The sequence below is a fragment of the Nerophis lumbriciformis genome, linkage group LG03 (assembly GCF_033978685.3).
Source record: "Nerophis lumbriciformis linkage group LG03, RoL_Nlum_v2.1, whole genome shotgun sequence".
Taxonomy (NCBI): Eukaryota; Metazoa; Chordata; class Actinopteri; order Syngnathiformes; family Syngnathidae; genus Nerophis; species Nerophis lumbriciformis.
In genome coordinates, this window is record NC_084550.2 from 52,087,501 (window position 1) to 52,105,743 (window position 18,243).

At 38.2% G+C, this 18,243-nt stretch overlaps 1 protein-coding gene across 3 annotated transcripts in view; it reads left to right on the top strand.

The window, feature by feature from the left end:
• Window positions 1-18,243, top strand: part of trim62.1 (tripartite motif containing 62, tandem duplicate 1) — a 106,811-nt gene that overhangs the window by 74,535 nt on the left and 14,033 nt on the right. For all 3 annotated transcript variants that reach the window (XM_061939128.2, XM_061939121.2, XM_061939137.2), the window contains 2 exons: window positions 8,047-8,142; window positions 13,711-13,967. In XM_061939128.2, coding sequence (XP_061795112.1) covers window positions 8,047-8,142; window positions 13,711-13,967 — 353 coding nt within the window. The remainder of the gene's footprint in view (window positions 1-8,046; window positions 8,143-13,710; window positions 13,968-18,243) is intronic.

An 18,243-nucleotide genomic window follows, 5' to 3' on the forward strand; every position in this document is an offset into this window, starting at 1 on the left:
GTCCGGCCCGGCTGCACCAAATAATAATATAAATCCTTCTAATAAAGTCAAATACAAATAAGGCAACAAAAGAAGTATACCACACTTCTCTTTTGTAAAGTAAATTTGTACAGCTGATATGGGCATCTACATCAACAATATGATTTACCCGAGTAGCTGGACAGGACCAAAAAAAAAAAAAAAAGGGCTTCAAGCGGCTAGTTTAGGTGCTCGAAGTGAACTACACTATGTTATGATAAACAGAAACATCTGACTGAAATTGTTATTTCAACCATAACCAGAGGTGGGTAGTAACGCGCTACATTTACTCCGTTACATCTACTTGAGTAACTTTTGGGATAAATTGTACTTCTAAGAGTAGTTTTAATGCAACATACTTTTACTTTTACTTAAGTATATTTATAGAGAAGGAACGCTACTTTTACTCCGCTACTTTTATCTACATTCAGCTCGCTACTCGCTACTAATTTTTATCAATCTGTTAATGCACGCTTTGTTTGTTTTGGTCTGTCAGACAGACCTTCAAAGTGCCTGCCTTACTGGTGACGTTTCACTTCGTTCCACCAATCAGATGCAGTCACTGGTGACGTTGGACCAATCAAACAGAGACAAATGGTCACATGACCTGACTTAAACAAGTTGAAAAACTTATTGGGGTGTTACCATTTAGTGGTCAATTGTACGGAATGTGTACTGTACTGTGCAATCTAATAATAAAAGTTCCAATCAATCAATCAAAAGTGTGAAGGAAAAAATATACTTTTTTTATTTCAACCGTACATCCCGTCAAAAGCCTCAAGACTGACCGCACATGAGGACGTTCCTGTCTTCACAATAAAAGTGCCGCTCCATCGCGCCTGCGCTTTCAAAACAAGAGTCTCCGAAAGCCAGTGCAAACAAGCTAGCAAGCTACGGAGTTTGACGCCAATATATTTCTTGTAAAGTGTATAAAAACGAATATGGAAGCTGGACAAATAGGATGCCAAAAACCCACCACTTTCATGTGGTATTAGACAGAAAGGAGGAACTTTTCTTCTCCTCCATTTGAAAACGTGGACATTATCATCACTACTGTCTGATTACAATCAATGCAAGTCATCAGAATCAGGTAATACACCAATTTATATTCTAGTCTTCATTAAAGAAAGGAATCTATATGTTAAACATGCATGTATATTCATTAAAACACCTTTAACATGTAAACAAAAACAGCAAAATAAATACATATAAATGATATACTGTATATATCAATGTGTATATATATATATATATATATATATATATATATATATATATATATATATATATATATATATATATATATATGAGTGTGTATGTTACTCATCAGTTACTCAGTACTTGAGTAGTTTTTTCACAACATACTTTTTACTTTTACTCAAGTAAATATTTGGGTGACTACTCCTTACTTTTGCTTGAGTAATAAATCTCTAAAGTAACAGTACTCTTACTTGAGTACAATTTCTGGCTACTCTACCCACCTCTGACCATAACTTAGGGAGCTACTTGTTTTTTTCAAATCTCGCCGCACACAGCACTGTTAAGTGCACCAGAAAAACCAAGAGCACCCTTCTGACCTTCACAATAAAATCGCTGTGTGTTAAGTCCTGTCTGACTGGCTGCCTTAACAAAATAAGGGTCGTAGAAAAATCGCTTAAGTATTTGATGTTATTTGCACTTGAATGAACAATACCAAAATGCAATTTGCAGGGATGGGATGTTGCAAAACGTATGAACGGCTGTTGTATAAGAGTGTTTCAGTGTATGAGTGTTTCAGTAGTGTGTGTGAGAGAAAAACATTTCAGTTGTTTATGTGAGAGCATTTCAGTAGTGTATGTAAGAGGTAAATCTGAATAATGTCCCTAAAGGCCCATCATAAACGAGTGCACTTTCACTTGCAGTTCCTTTTATAAATTAATATTTTTTAACAGAGTTTAAACATTCTCATTAAGTGCAGACTGAATCAAATCGAATTATAGTTACCGGTAATCGATTTAGAACCTTATGCCTCGTATCAAATTAGGAAATTGGCCATGATACCCAGCCCTACACTTTAATGTAATGGGAATCTAAGATCTTATCTGCACTTCAGATTTAATTCCTTGTCAGCGCCCATAAATTTGTGTCATAAACTTTTTATTGTGAGTTTTTTGCTACAAAAAACATCTGCAGGCCACTTAAAGGATTAAGGAGGATTATGTAATTGAACATTATGGAGGAGTTTGGTTGCCTTTTAAATGTATGCATGAGGATTTTAATATGTTTTGCATGAGTTAGAAACGGTTGCAACCGTGTCGCAGACTTTGCATACTGGGGACTCGAGGGAAGTTTGCTTGGTCCTGGCCGGGTTGTGGTGGTGACACACCTCAGTTAGATTCTCTTTTGGTGCCTATATTATAAACAATGCATTTGCATCATTTCACAGACATTCTGGTGTTGTTAAGAGTCCAGTAGCATGCCCCCGCGATCAGTCAGTCCCACATCTAGCGGCAGAGTAGTGCATTTTCTCAGCCGAGCGAGTCAGCTCCCGTCTTACTTCAGCGTGTGGGTGTGGCGTTTGACCTGCTGATTCAAACCAGTAGTGATGAAGCGGTCGAGGTTTCTGTGCCTGCCACACTGCCCTCCGTTATTAACATGGCGAGTCATGCTCGCCATCGCTACCTCACCCAGTAATGGGAGCCATTTGTTGTCCTCTCATCATGTCCTTGTGGAGAAAATGCAGAATCTTTTCGACTCAATTTTGTCAACAACAAGCTGTTGCAATAAGGGATGTTTTTTTAACAACACTCTGATGAATCACTTGCATGTTTTTCACCTCCTGTTGCCCGTTAGATGTTTTAAATTGTTATTGCCAGCAGAGTACTATTCAAGTATTTATTCCAGCTGACTATCTGCTTGTTAGATATTTTTTCTAATCCCCCAGTCGCCTTATCTGACAGCTCCATTTGGAGGATTTTTGCTGCTTGTGTCAGGATTTCCCTTAACTTTAGCTTTGAAATAGATGATTGCTTTTCTTGCATTAGTTTCACCCTGAATTAGAGCTGGTTGAATCAACAATCGACTATTGTTGGCTATTTTATTTTCATAAGGGATAGATGTACTATTGGAAAAGCAGGCTTTACAGCACTTTATACCTTTTGGATAGGATAAGCAGTAGAAAATGGATGGTTGGATGTCTATTTGGATTTATGTCATCCAGTCCATTTATGTCCATTGCAGCCAACACATGTTGATATTGTTTGTCAAAATTTAACAAATGTCTGAACTCAGACTATACTATATCAGAAGTAGTGGCACATTATTTCTGAAGTGGGAGTACATGTATTAGAAGTGGGAGTACATGTATTAGAAGTGGGAGTACATGTATTAGAAGTGGGAGTACATGGTGTCAGAAGTGGGATTACCCATTGTCGGAACCTATTCAACCTATATTTCTGCCATTTGATATATTCATGAAGTGCCAATTTTAATAACCTTTGGAGCAGGTGACCCCTTTTCAACAGACCCCAGAGATGGTAGAGGCTTGAGGATATTTGGAATAGAGATGGAACAGATGTCTGCCTCCGGAAGCAGGGAGGTAATGAGGTGGAACGTCTGTTTGAGTTATCAAATAGTAGGGCGGGCCCCCTTCGGGGTTCGCGTGCATGTGTGACCTTGGGGAACCTGCTTTCTTTACGGTACCAGAATATGACAAAGCGTATTTATTCATGAATTTGTGCAATTTGTTGTGAAGTAATATGTCAATGATTTTTGAAAATTGTGGAAGTAAGGAAACATGTTTTTAGTTTGTAAAGGGATGTTTGTCACCAGTCTTATAAAATGACACAACTGTTGCTATATTAATTTTGCGATAGAAAATGGATGGATACATTTCAGATGTACATTCATTAATGGTTCTGCAAATTATTTTATAACTTTCCTTATATATGCCATAAAGATTATGTTTCAATCAATTTAGGTCTTGGATTATATTTAGTCACAATGTTGATTAATTCATCCTCTGTCACATCCGTGAAGAACATTGAGTTGGGATTTCTGTCCATGGTATCATTGAAGTCCTCAACTTAGACGAGATCTAGAATATTTTCTTCCAGAACTGGTCAACATTTACAAAATAGTTATTAGTTTATTCGTTTATTATTTCTTCGGTCAGTGGTCAACAAAATAAACTAACAGTTTTACATAAACAGACAGTTGTACGTTCATAAATTTAAAATGTTGCAGACCGAAAGGGTTTAGGCTGAAGTTGAACACTTATTGCGCCTAACCCTATAAACAATGTCAAATACAAGATGAGCTTCCTAAAAAATATAAAATTTCCTTTGCACAACATATTATAAATACACATTGTACACAACATAAACACTGTTCAATTATATACACAGTAAAGACATTTGAAATATCTTTGTACACGTGTTAGTTAAACCTTTGTACCAATTATATACTATATACAAACAATTATACTTCCATTATTATTTATATCCCACATTTAGTTTGTAATTAACATCGATCAAAGTATTAACTACGGTGTTGTTTATATAGTCCTTTATTACTTTTCTATCTGAGAAGTAATCAAGGTGATCGCTCTTCGAACCAATATTAATTATGGTATTTATAATGCCCCATGTTGCTCTCATGTTATTTTTGTTCCTGTCTCTTTGACTGTAATATTATTTCCTATATGCTTGTAAAATGCTGGTTAGCTTGTTCTTACACACGTTGTACTTATTTTCAGCCTGTCTTTGAGTTATAAATGTTTATAAATCTTTTATATAATGTTTTTTTTGTTAGTAGTATTTTGAAATCCTTTTGTTATCCTTGGTTGATTATTCTTCTCGTGCTTCTTATAAAGTTGCTTCCATGGACACTGTTTGTCAAAAAGCATCATGTAAATATTTAAATAAAATGCCGTATGCTTCATCTACATCATTTTTACTGTACAATGTTGTTCTTTCAGACCACACGTAAAAGCATTCATCCTTCTCTTTGTGTTTAGTCTCTAAAACAAAATTTTGTCATCCATGTTTCTCTTCCTGTAGTTTCCTTCACAGATTGTTAAAAATGGTAAATGATCACTGATGTCGTTAATAAACAGACCTCTTGTAGTAATTAAAGTAAAAATCTAAATTGTTGGTAAATGTTATCAATGATCCCGGAGAAGTGGCCTGTAATTCTCCATGATCTTGTAATTTCAAGATATAAACGCATGCGTGTTTATGAAGTCATCGATGGTCTTTTTCTTATTAGTGTTCTAGAGGTCAATGTTGAATTCACCAGATAATAAAATTACTTTTTGACTGATTTCAGTGAATATTGCCTTAATCAAGTCCTCAAACAGTTCATTACTTGACTTAGGTGTTCTATACGGTATGTGTAGCTGATCAATACAAATGTTGCTCTTTTCATGACATATTTCAATGGTAATACATTGAAAGATGGTATCATGAGCAAATGACATGCCTTCCACCAATTTGTAGTTAAAAGCCTTTGCCATGTACACCGCTACTTCTCCCCCACTCTTCTTTTGATGTAGTTCAGTTCATATCCTTTTAGATCAAAATCAATTCCCTTATTCAGCATCAATCCATGTTTCTGAGTTACCAATCACTTTAAAATATGTGTTCAATGGTCCCAAAAAAATGCTTCATGTCATAGTTGGCATACAAATTTCTGCTTTTGAAATGAACAACTGACTGTTTGTTTTTGATTGAATTTTGTTATTATTGTATTGATCCTATGTTTAATAAAAACAATTATTCCTGATGTGGGAGAAAAAATTGTTCATGCATCATTCTCATATGTATTGCGAAAAGTTTGCAGTTCCATGCCGTGTTCAGCAATGAGTGTTGGTATACTGTATATGCCCCTAAATCTAGGTCTTCTTGAGTTTGAGTTTATTTCCAACATTCATAAAACTACAACATGATACATCACAATCTTGTTCAGTGATCTCTTGTAACATAGTAGTGGTGATGTTGAACGTATGTTTTCCCTCAGACTGGCTCATTTTTGGTTTGCTTCTTGTGTCCTTTATTATCGTTTTGTTTAAAGTGTATTTATTATTTATCCAGATCCTTAGTACTCTTGCTTCTGGACCTCCATTTAGCTCAATGTGCGATATATTTTGCAGTTGGCACTCCAAGTGGCCTGAGTTTTGGTCTGTGTCCTCAAATCTTGGCGATGTCAGCGTTGCATTTTGTGAGGGGCTCATTCATGTACACATTTTTACCCGTCAGCTTCATTCCCTGTTTCAGCAGTGCGATTTTTTTAATAACAAGTTGGTTAGCTTAACGACGGTGACTGGTGTGGTATCCATTCGGTGGAATTCATGTGTCAAAGGTGTTAATATCGACATAAAATTCATTTGATTGCGGAAAGTTTGTGACGACCGGGGCGCATGGTGATGCGGGGTTTCATTCTCCCAGGATGCAACGGACTTCGGACACAGCGTGAAGGTAAAAGAAATGATTTATTTACGGAATAACTCAGAAGAAACAAAGAAAAGGGTGCTCATAGCACATAAGGTAAAAACTAAGGAAGGCTAACGTGGGAGCTAGCGATTAACAGAACCTAGCGTGGAAGCTAGCAGGCACAGAGCAAGAACAAAAGTTGTCTACTGTTGCAAAAAGCAAACTACGAAGCAAGACAGAATGACAGGGAAGGCAGGCTTAAATAATAATGTCAGTGATGACAAACAGGTGCGCGTCGGGAACAAACGCGGCAGGTGAAAATAATAAGCAGCCATGGCAACAAACTCAGGTGTACAAAACAGGCACTCAAGGAGTCCAAAACTAACCAAAAACACAAGTATCTTGAAAACGTAAACAAAAAATATGATCCGGGCAGCGGATCATAACAAAGTTAGCCTCTTGCACTGTAAAGGCAACATCCATTTCATCTGGTTCTCGGTCTTCAACTGCTCTTGCATAAGAGCTCGGTGAAATATGAAGCCCCTTCACATCATTCATTCATGTATTCTAGTCCGTCTCATCAATTGTTATCTTCAGAGTCTATTTTTTCCAGCATTATCATCTGATCATGTTTCCAGAGACTCATCCAGTGGGCACAGATTTCCTGGACTACGAGTTTTGTTCCTTGAGTTGTCTTTCTTTTGAAAGGTGTTTCATGTGGGTTTTTGTTTTTTTTGCGGCTAGCGGCAAATATAACTTGTTTTTGTACCGTATGCTGGACAGAACTCAAGTTGGAGGTGTCAGCAAAGTCTTTCCAAAAACTCCTGGTGCCGGTTGCTATAGGCTTGGTTCACCTCAATGGCTATCGGCACTTCCAATGCGCTTGTTTCGATGAATCCGTGCCTCATGCCAAACAGAGGTCAGGTCGAATGTGTCCGCAAGCTATTCTGTTAATGTGATCATGCTGAGTGGTTAGGAAATTGTCCAAATTTACCCAAAACTATGGTAGCTAGAGCACAGCTTTCGCTTTTGTTCATCCTTCCTGGTTAACAGGAAGTGACGCGAAATAGGAATGCATAATATACTGATCCAGAAAACGCCAGGAAGGTGCTAATTATTAAAATGAAAGAACATCTGCTGATCCCAGATGTGCAGGCATGCTGAAGTTTACAGTAACAGAGTAAAAATATGCATTCTTTGTGACAGCAGAGCCTTGTTTGTTGCGTGTGGAGACCTGAGGAGGGTCGTCGCCGGTTCTCCCAGTGCAACCCCGGCGTGAGACGAGACCCAGTTTCCTTCTGGCGCAGCTCGACGTCTCCTGGGATTTCATGCGATCCGCTTCATGTCTTGGCTCCCCATCCAAATTCCTTTTCGTGTAGCCCAGGCTTTTAATCTGCACCGAAAGCAGACCGAGCAGTAACAACAAACAATACAAAGTTGAATAAACAGAGCAGCGTGTGGCTGAGCTTAAGCGACTCGTTAGCATTTTTGCATGTAGCTGTGCGTTTTCAGCAAGATGGAAGCAAATCAAGTTAAATTGTTTTATTAGTGGTTCTAATGTTTTATTATCCTGAATGTTGCTGACCTGCTGCTGCTTGTGCTTTGGTTGTGTTTGCAGAGGGAGATGAAGGAGCAGCTGGCCACCCTGCAGGACAGCGAGAAGGGTCACACCGAGGCCCTGCAGCTCTTGCAGAGACAACTCACTGAGACCAAGGTACTGCAGCATTTCTTCTCCTAAAACACATCTATTTCTTATGGCTCGCTTGAAACAATCCATCTGTCCAATGGTCTATGAACATTGCATTGAACAGATACTTGACATCAGATGGAATGAAGTAGAAGTTGTCTTACGTTTAGTATAACCAATAACACCGTAATGGACCTGATGGTGGTTCTTTGGCAAGCACTAATCCTTATTATGGCATGCTTTGTAATCCACCAGACAGATTACTCAATATTTATCTACTTTAGCCACATTTTCTTAGAAACATATAACATCTTAGAAGACCAACTACACATGATCCAAGCCCAAAACTGCTAAGGCTAGTGTAACCGCCATCCTGTTCTTCCTTGTTTGAACACAAACGCCAATGGATATTTTCATTCTCAAAGCATTCAATCGATTGCAACTGGATGTTCGGTTTCTCTTAGAAGGATGAGGGTTGAAACATAATCTAAGGAAAACTGAACAGTCCAGTTGCAATTGATTGAATGTCCTTAAAAGAAGCATGCATATTTTCCTGTTGTCCAGAATCTTAAAGGTCCAACATTATAACCCTTTAGCCACCGATGGGAATTGATAAGATTTTTGCGATTTAGATTCCATTTTCACAATTTGATTCTTTTTCGATTCTCTAATGCAGTGGTTCTCAAATGGGGGTACGCGTACCCCTGGGGGTACTTGAAGGTATGCCAAGGGGTACGTGAGATTTTTTTTAAATGTCTGTCAAAAAGAACTGTGAAAAGAAATGCAACAATGCAATATTCAATGTTGACAGCTAGATTTTTTTGTGGACATGTTCCATACATATTGATGTTAAAGATTTATTTTTAGAATTAAGTTCATGAATCCAGATGGATCTCTATTACAATCCCAAAGAGGGCACTTTAAGTTGATGATTACTTCTATGTGTAGAAATATGTAGGAGTATTTATAATTGAATCACTTGTTTATTTTTCAACAAGTTTTTAGTTATTTTTATATCTTTTTTTCCAAATAGTTCAAGAAAGACCACTACAAATGAGCAATATTTTGCACTGTTATACAATTTAATAAATCAGAAATTGATGACATAGTGCTGTATTTTACTTATTTATCTCTTTTTTTCAACCAAAAATGCTTTGCTCTGATTAGGGGGTACTTGAATTAAAAAAAATGTTCCAGAGAGAGAGAACCACTGCTCTAATGGATTCTCATTTGGAAAAAAGAATAACAACGTTGTTTATTTTAGAAGAAACTTGTGTGTACAAACCCCAGCAGTGAGATCTTGAGAGGCCCACAGCCTCGATGGGGTGCCAGGGCCTGGCGGTCCCCAGAAAAAAATAATTTGTTTCCAAAATAACTAATACAATGATAACACATGAATGTTCAGTAACATGTAAAACATTTTTTGAAAAAGTTTAACTTTTTAAAAGAATATTAGCTGCGCACTGAAAAGTTAGTAAGACTATTCAGCCAATGACAAATACAAGCAAGTTAAGTCCAATAGAACTGTGAATTTTGCAATTTTGTAACCATCATTAAAGTTTACATTAATTTTGCAGAAACATATAACATATTCTTTTTCAGGAAGGATAAGCGTTCTTTCTGACAAATTATACTACCTCCAACAGTGAAGAACACCTCTCAAACAGGGAGAAGATTAAAAACACGTCATTTTTCCCAAGTTCTCGCATGCTTTGTATTGTGTTTCTGTTAGTATTTCCTCTCTTTGATGAAATATCCACTTGGCAAATATTGCCTTGTTGTCATCCTTCTTCGTGTATAATCGAAATTGTGCGTGGTGACGTCATGCGCACCCACAGGAATCAATAAGGTATTTCTTACAAAACAGGCAAATGATTTCCAGGAATCGTAATCATAACAATGGTAAAATCGGTTTCTTGTTTTTGATTCCTATTCCTACCTTTGCTCCTTTTGGATAGACATCTCACAATAGTACTTACTGTATTGGAAGTGCGTTGCCTAAAATCTAGCTTTGAAGCACCTAATCCTTTCTAAACTTGTCCAACATAGTAGATGCCATATACTGTATCAATTACAACAAAGTAACATTAGGTAGTGACAGCAGAGGACCACTGGCATGGCTATGGGAGTGCTAACAATACTCTTACATTTTAACAGCAACGTCAAGCAAGGTTGGCATGAATGAAAACAAAAATGGTTCAACCTTAGAGCTCCCCAACTGCAGCTGACTGGCGGATAGATGACAGAGCTCCAGACTGTGTTTTAAGATGTGTAGCAAAGCCTGTTTAAAGTAGTAAATGTTTATGAATATAGTATGAAGTGCTGGGCAAACTGTATACACAGGGTAGGCTCATCTAGCTAGGGGTCAGATGCGACACCGTGTCTGTAAGGAAGGAGGTTTTTCCTTTTATGAAGGCATAAAAACCTCTAAAGTGAGTGAGCAAGTGCCTTTGTTCATGCAATCAGCCTTGCCTTGCAACTTCTTGTTTCTTTCGACATCAAAAATGATCGAACATTTTAATGAACACATTTTTTTATTGATATTGATTACGTGTTATGTCATATACAGTATTGATATCGTTTTATTGCCCATCCCTACTCTAGGGATAGATACAGTACTACTTTTAGAATATCATTAAAGTACCAGTAGAATGGAAAAACAAGTTGACTGTATGTGCTTATTTGTGTTTCATTGTATCCATTAAACCATATCCAACTGTATTTACAATCTGCAAAGTATGCGAAAATACCGTCGAAGCATTACAAAATGCCACAATTTCAGACAGCCTTTTTTAATATTCCACTCTGAATGTATTCGGTATTTTCCGAGGATTGACGTCACAATGGGAACACTTCTGCACTCTGACTATATCATCAGATCAGACATACTGGAACAATCCTTCACAATCCTTATATAAGACAAGAACACATATGCTTAGCTGTTTTATGCGTTCGAAATCGTAAATAAATGACTAACAATTAAGTAAACAGATCAAGGGTCCTCTATTGTGCCCATAAAATCCTCTAAAAAAACATCCGGAAAATGCCAACAATACTTCATTTACATGTTGTGACCTGAAAATATAGGTGATATGTTTATTATAAGCGCCATTGCAGATGGCCTATTTTAGCGATGCATTGATAGCAGTGAGCTAATGCTATCTTACGCTGCTATTGCTTCTGCTTTGTCACAAATTTGCTAAAAGTAAATTCTGGATTATAATTCATGCATTTTTCACTTGGTAGTAGACAAATGATTGCCATGGACTGACAGGCTGGTCCACTTTGACATCCAAAAGGTGGTGAAAAAGATGCTTTTTGCTGCAACTTTTTTTTAACCCTTCGTGTGGATTGCGATTTATTCTTCATCTAAACGGGATTATGACTGAGCGTCCCGTCAGTCGGCATCCGAGCAAGAGTAGAAATGTTACGGTAAATGTTTTTTTATTTATTATGGTTAATTATGGTTAGTTTGCATGTTTAGCACCTAGCAGTGCAGCGGATGCTATAGTGTTTCAATAAAGCTGCATCCGTTTAGCACCCTGCTTCTCAAATTTATTGCTCATCCCCCGGTGTTCGGGCTCAAACGTATAAGGTTATTGATTAGGGATGTCCGATAATAACGGACTGACAATATTATCGGCCGATAAATGCTTTAAAATGTAATATCGGAAATTATTGGTATCGGTTTCAAAATTATCGATATCGGTTTCAAAAAGTAAAATTTATGACTTTTTAAAACGCCGCTGTGCACACGGATATAGGGAGAAGTACAGAGCGCCAACAAACCTTAAACGCACTGCCTTTGCGTGCCGGCCCAGTCACATAATATCTACGGCTTTTCACACACACAAGTGAATGCAAGGCATGCTTGGTCAACAGCCATACAGGTCACACTGAGGGTGGCCGTATAAACAACTTTAACACTGTTGCAAATATGCGCCACACTGTGAACCCACACCAAACAAGAATGACAAACACATTTCGGGAGAACATCCGCACCGTAACACAACATAAACACGACAGAACAAATACCCAGAACCCCTTGCAGCACTAACTCTTCCGGGACACTACAATATACACCTATACACCCCCGCTATCCCCTACCCCAGCATGTCCTAAATTCCAAGCTGCTGTTTTGAGGCATGTTAAAAAAGATAATGCGCTTTGTGATTTCAATAATAAATATGGCAGTGCCATGTTGGCATTTTTTTCCATAACTTGAGTTGATTTATTTTGGAAAACCTTGTTACTTTGTTTAATGCATCACAACAAAATGAGGCATAATAATGTGTTAATTCCACGACTGTATATATCGTTATCGGTTGATATCGGAATCGGTAATTAAGAGTTGGACAATATCGGATATCGGCAAAAAAGCCATTATCGGACATCTCTATTCTTGATCATAATTTTTCCCAAAATAAATAGTTGTTGGCTCTCATAAAGTCTGCTTGATTGGCATTGTTGTTGATGGGGAAGGGATCTGTGGTTCCTAACTCTACGTCGCGGATTATGTCACTGGCTTGCTCATTATCTCTCAAAACGACTCAGGAATCTCCGTGAGATTGATACTATTCTGATATTTACTCACAAACTTTGTAAGTATTTTGGTGTCATACTTCAGATATGTATGATAATAGCTGCAATATAGAGGCAACTTGTTAAAATCTCTGTTTAACATAATAGGGGGATAAAAACCTTTTTTTTTTTTTTTTTTAAATCATGCTTTGTCGTGACATTGAAAGTTACGCGGCCACACTTAATTAAAGTTTTGAGATTAAAACCCCTTGACGCACCTGTTACACCGTTACAGCACTTCCTGTCAGTTTGAGGCCGACCAACTCTGTAGATGTGCCCTAACTGCACCACTCGTCAGTGAAAAAGCACTGATCTCATTAGATTTCCTCTCCATTTGCCCAAACTTCCTCTTGTGTTTCCACCTCTCCTCCTCCTTTTCCTTCCTGGCCAAAGGGGGCCTATTTTTTTCATTTTACCCCTCATTGTGTCACTCCAACTGAGCTTGGGGTGGAGGAGTAAAAACAGCAGCCACTAAACTCTTATTTAAAAGGTGTTCCATTTAAAATACTTGGCTGTTTCACATTCTGGAGGATCCTACACACACACACACACACACACACACACACAAAGGGGATTCTCTTTATAATCATACACTTGCCTGAAAGGTATCCAGCCTCCTGTGTCCAGGGGCTGCAGACACCTACCTTCTCAGCTCCATAGTCAGCAAGACTGATTGTCGGGCCTTTTGCATCCTCCCACTCCACACGTCAACGAGCTAGGAGAGCTGGGACGCTGCCTACTCCAATGTCATAACTGTCACACTCCTTGAGAAATAGTCACATTTAATAGGCTCCCACGGAGAAAATACCAGCCCCCACTGTGAGACAAAGAGGAAATTCTTCAGCCACAGTAATTAAATTTTAGATGAAAGTTCCTAAGACAGCATGCACACATCTGGAGAGAGCTGGATGTTCGCAGAAAGAATAGTTTGCATATCATAATCATTGTTGTATAACAGGAAGTTTGTGCAACAGTCAGTCTAAGACTAACAAGCGTTGCATCTCGCTTGCTTAGTCCTCAGCCAAAGGTCTCCGCGCCACCATCGGCGACGCCTTCGAGCGCCTCCACCGCTTCCTGCGCGAGCGTCAGAAGTGCATGCTGGAGGAGCTGGAGATGGACACGGCACGCAAGCTCACCGACATCGAGCACAAGATCCAGCGCTACAGCCAGCAGCTGCGCGACGTCAAGGAGGGCATCCAGATCCTGCAGGAGCGCCTCGACGAGACGGGGCGGCACGACTTCCTGGAGGGGGTGGCCGTCACGTCCGATAGGTAAGAGAATTAGCAATAACGTCTCACAAGTGGGTACACCTTTCACATTTCAGTCAACATTTTATTAACGTATTTGTAAGGCGCACAGGATTATAAGGCGCACCTTCAATGAATGACCTATTTTAAAACTTTGTTCATATATAAGGCGCACCGCATTATAAGGCGCATAGAATAGACGCTACAGTAGAGGCTGGGGTTACGTTATGCATCCGTTAGATGGAGCTGTGCTAAAGGGAATGTCAACTAAACAGTCAGATAGGTCAGTCAAACGTTATTAATAGATTACAAACCAGTGTTCTGACAACTCCGTTCACTCCCAAAATGAATAAACAGCTGTTTTATTATTTTCCCCGAGGTAAAGTCAGTGACGTGGTGTTTCGTTTATCTTTTAACAACAGCAAGGTATAACATGTAGTGCAACATTTATATCACATAGTGGAGGGGAACTTTTCCTCGATTCAATAAACACGTAAAAAACAGTGATACTGTTACGGTAAATCAAACGTTAATGCAATCACAATATAGTAACACTCGAAATAGTGCAAAGCAATAACAATATATCCCAGCATGCACCGCGCACTCCTTCTTCTACGGGGGAAAATAAAGTCGGCGGCTGCTTACCGTAGTTGCGAGATTTGTTGTGGCTCAATATTGGTCCATATATAAGGCGCACCGGATTGTAAGACGCACTGTCAGCTTTTGAGAAAATTGGAGGTTTTTAGGTGCGCCTTATAGTGCGGAAAATACGGTATATCTTCTCAAGGAACAATACTAGGGATGTAACGGTGTTGTAAATACCACGGTTTTGCGGTTTAAAAATCCTCACAATAAGACTGGGACGTGTCACGGGATCAAACAAAAAACTTGGTGAGTGTACCTTATTTTCCGGACCATAGGGCACACCGGATTATTTGAGTTGAGTTGAGTTTGAGTTTATTTCGAACATGCAAGCATACAACATGATACATCACAATTTCCAGTTTCTCTTTTTAACATGTTCGAAAAGGAGTAGGAAGAAGCAGAGCTTATTTAATCCTACCCATTTTCTTTTCCATAACAGTTGCTAAAACTTTTGTTCACTTCCTGTTCTCAATTTATTCACAATATACTCCATAAGTAATCATAATAAAAATAAATAATAATTGGTGAAGTAAGTTATATTTCATATGATGAGATAAGTAAGATTATTTTGAGAATGAAAAAATGGATGGATGAATAAATTCTGAATGTTTATCATGGTTCTTCTTCTTTGTACTTTGTAAACACTAATTTTGTAGAGTTTCTTGCAGTGGATCATATTAGTACATTGTTTGATTGCTTTGCTTAATCCATTCCATAATTTAATTCCACATACAGATGCGTACAAATGTTTTAAATTACATTTTTCTCTAAGATTATATTTCTCCTCTTTTTTTGAGAATTGTTGTATATTCTTGGGTATCAGGTTATAGTTTGCTTTGTGTATAATTTTAGCTGTTTGCAAATTCACTATGTCGTGGAATTTCAGAATATTTGATTCAATAAATAAAGGATTTGTATGTTCTCTATATCTAACATTATGTATTATTCTAACTGATCTTTTTTGTAACACCGTTAATGAATGAAGTGTACTTTTGTAATTATTTCCCCATACTTCTACACAGTAACTTAGATATGGTAACACTAGTGAGCAGTAGAGAATATGAAGTGGTTTTTGGTCTAGAACATGTTTTGCTTTATTCATTATTGACGTGTTTCTTGCTACTTTATGTTGAATATTTTTTACGTGACATTTCCAGTTCAATTTATCATCAATCATTATACCTAGAAATTTGGTTTCATTTACTCTTTCAATTTCTATTCCGTCTATTTGTATTTGTGTTTGACTTTCTCTTCTACTGTTACCAAATAGCATTATTTTAGTTTTACTGTTTTTGTCAAACAATCTTTTCAATTTGTTCATTTCTTGTGGTATTATTTGTATTATCTTCTGTGTGTTCTCTCCTGAACAAAACGCTGTTGTATCATCCGCAAATAATACTAACTTTAAATCTTTTGTAACTTTACAAATGTCATTTATATAGAGATTGAATAATTTAGGTCCTAGTATTGAAGTGGTATTAGTATTATAAGGCGCATTCTTTTTTCATATATATGTCTATCTGCGTTGGCCCTGCGATGAGGTGGCGACTTGTCCAGGGTGTACCCCGCCTTCCGCCCGATTGTAGCTGAGATAGGCTCCAGCGCCCCCCGCGACCCCAAAGGGAATAAGCGGTAGCAAATGGATGGATGGAAGGCGCACCGGACTATAGGGCTCATTAAAGGAGTCATATGTTTTATTTTTTTCTAAATGTAAGGTTTACATAACATGTAATGGTGGTTCTTCGGTCAAAATGTTGCATAGATTATGTTTTACAGACCATCTTCAAGCAGCTTTCTGACAGCCATTTTGTGGGCGGTCTTATTTACGTGGCTCACCTTCGGCAGCGTCTTCTCCCCGTCATCTTTGTTGTAAAGTTAAAGTTAAAGTACCAATGATTGTCACACACACACTAGGTGTGGCGAAATTATTCTCTGCATTAACCCATCACCCTTGATCACCCCCTGGGAGGTGAGGGGAGCAGTGGGCAGCAGCGGTGGCCGCGCCCGGGAATCATTTTTGGTGATTTAACCCCCAATTCCAACCCTTGATACTGAGTGCCAAGCAGGGAGGTAATGGGTCCCATTTTTATAGTCTTTGGTATGACTCGGCCGGGGTTTGAACCCACAACCTACCGATCTCAGGGCGGACACTCTAACCACTAGGCCACTGAGTAGGTAGCGGTGTAGCGTGCAAGGACGGGAGTGGAAGAAGTGTCAAAAGATGGAGCTAACTGTTTTAATGACATTCAGACTTTATTTCAATCAATAACTGAGCAGCATCTCCTCATCCAGAAACAACGAGGCCGGAAATGTGTCCCGTGAAAAAACGTCCGACCGGAACTATCTAACAACTAAAGTTCCTTGGGTGAATAATGTAAACTCACTACACCGGTATGTTTTAGCGCTTTCATGGCGAGTTTACTGACAGATATAAGTAAGAACTTTACACTACTTTATATTAGAAATGGCAACAGCGGAGGATGAATGTCACATATCAAGAAGATAGACAAAAACAAGAAGCTTATCGACTACGGTATTGGCACGGACTACAAAGGCGGACGCATGCAATTTTTCAGGACTTATGTAGATCCCAAATACAGATCAGCAGGTACCAGAAGGTAAGAAAAGTTGCTTTTGCATAATATTGCTAACACCATAATAATAATCGTATGTTGAAGCACAACACAATCCATCAAGCGTTGCAGCTTCGTAGCTTACCAAAGTCGTACTAAAACATTTTGATAGATTTTTGAGTATCGCGTGTAATGTTCGATATTTTCAATGGAACAAATAAAATGTTGGTGTTGTTTACTTGAGTCATATTGCCATCATAGTGCAAAATACGGTAATACATATGATTAGAACATTTGCGTAATATTTTTGTGTTCAATCACAGTAAGTGTGTTTATTCGAAACACTCCTGCCACTCAATTTTACACAGTATGGCATTTTTTACCAAGACTTATTTTGTATTTGGAAAATACCACAATATCGTGCCATTTCCTTAATAACGTGATATGTAGGCATACTACACTACTGTGTTTTGATATTGGTCATTATGGTGGTACTTGGAAACCGAGTGTCTTCTGAGGGGGTACTTGGTGAAAAAAGTGTGAGATACACTGATTTAAACAATAATGGCTGCGTGTCAACTCGTTTTTAGTGGATAGTAAATATTTACTGCTATACAAGCTGTACACTGACTACTCCAAAGTTTATGCAACTTTACTTTATATAGTATTTTCCCTTGACAAGACAAGATAAATAAAACGCTTGCTGAGATCTGCGGGGTGTACTTTTTTGCAACAAGTTGAGATAATCCCTAAACAGATGGCGATTTGGGTCCAAAAAGCATCCGTCATGTTTAATCTGGTCAGAGTTCATAGGGGACGTATTCATTGAACCCTTTAACATCTTTGTGCAGGAGCATGAGATTAGATATTGAGCGACACTATAGTTGGATGAAAAAAATCATTCTGATCAGGAAAGTTGCTCATTTGCTTCCTTGCATTATTTACGTGACTTACCTGCAGGAAGTAAAAATTGATTAAAAATATGGAGTTGATGCCTCCAAATTGTCTTGGAAATGTGAATAATCAGGATTTGGCCTAAAACTAAGGGGTCAAACCAATCCCACGATTGATTTATTGGTAAG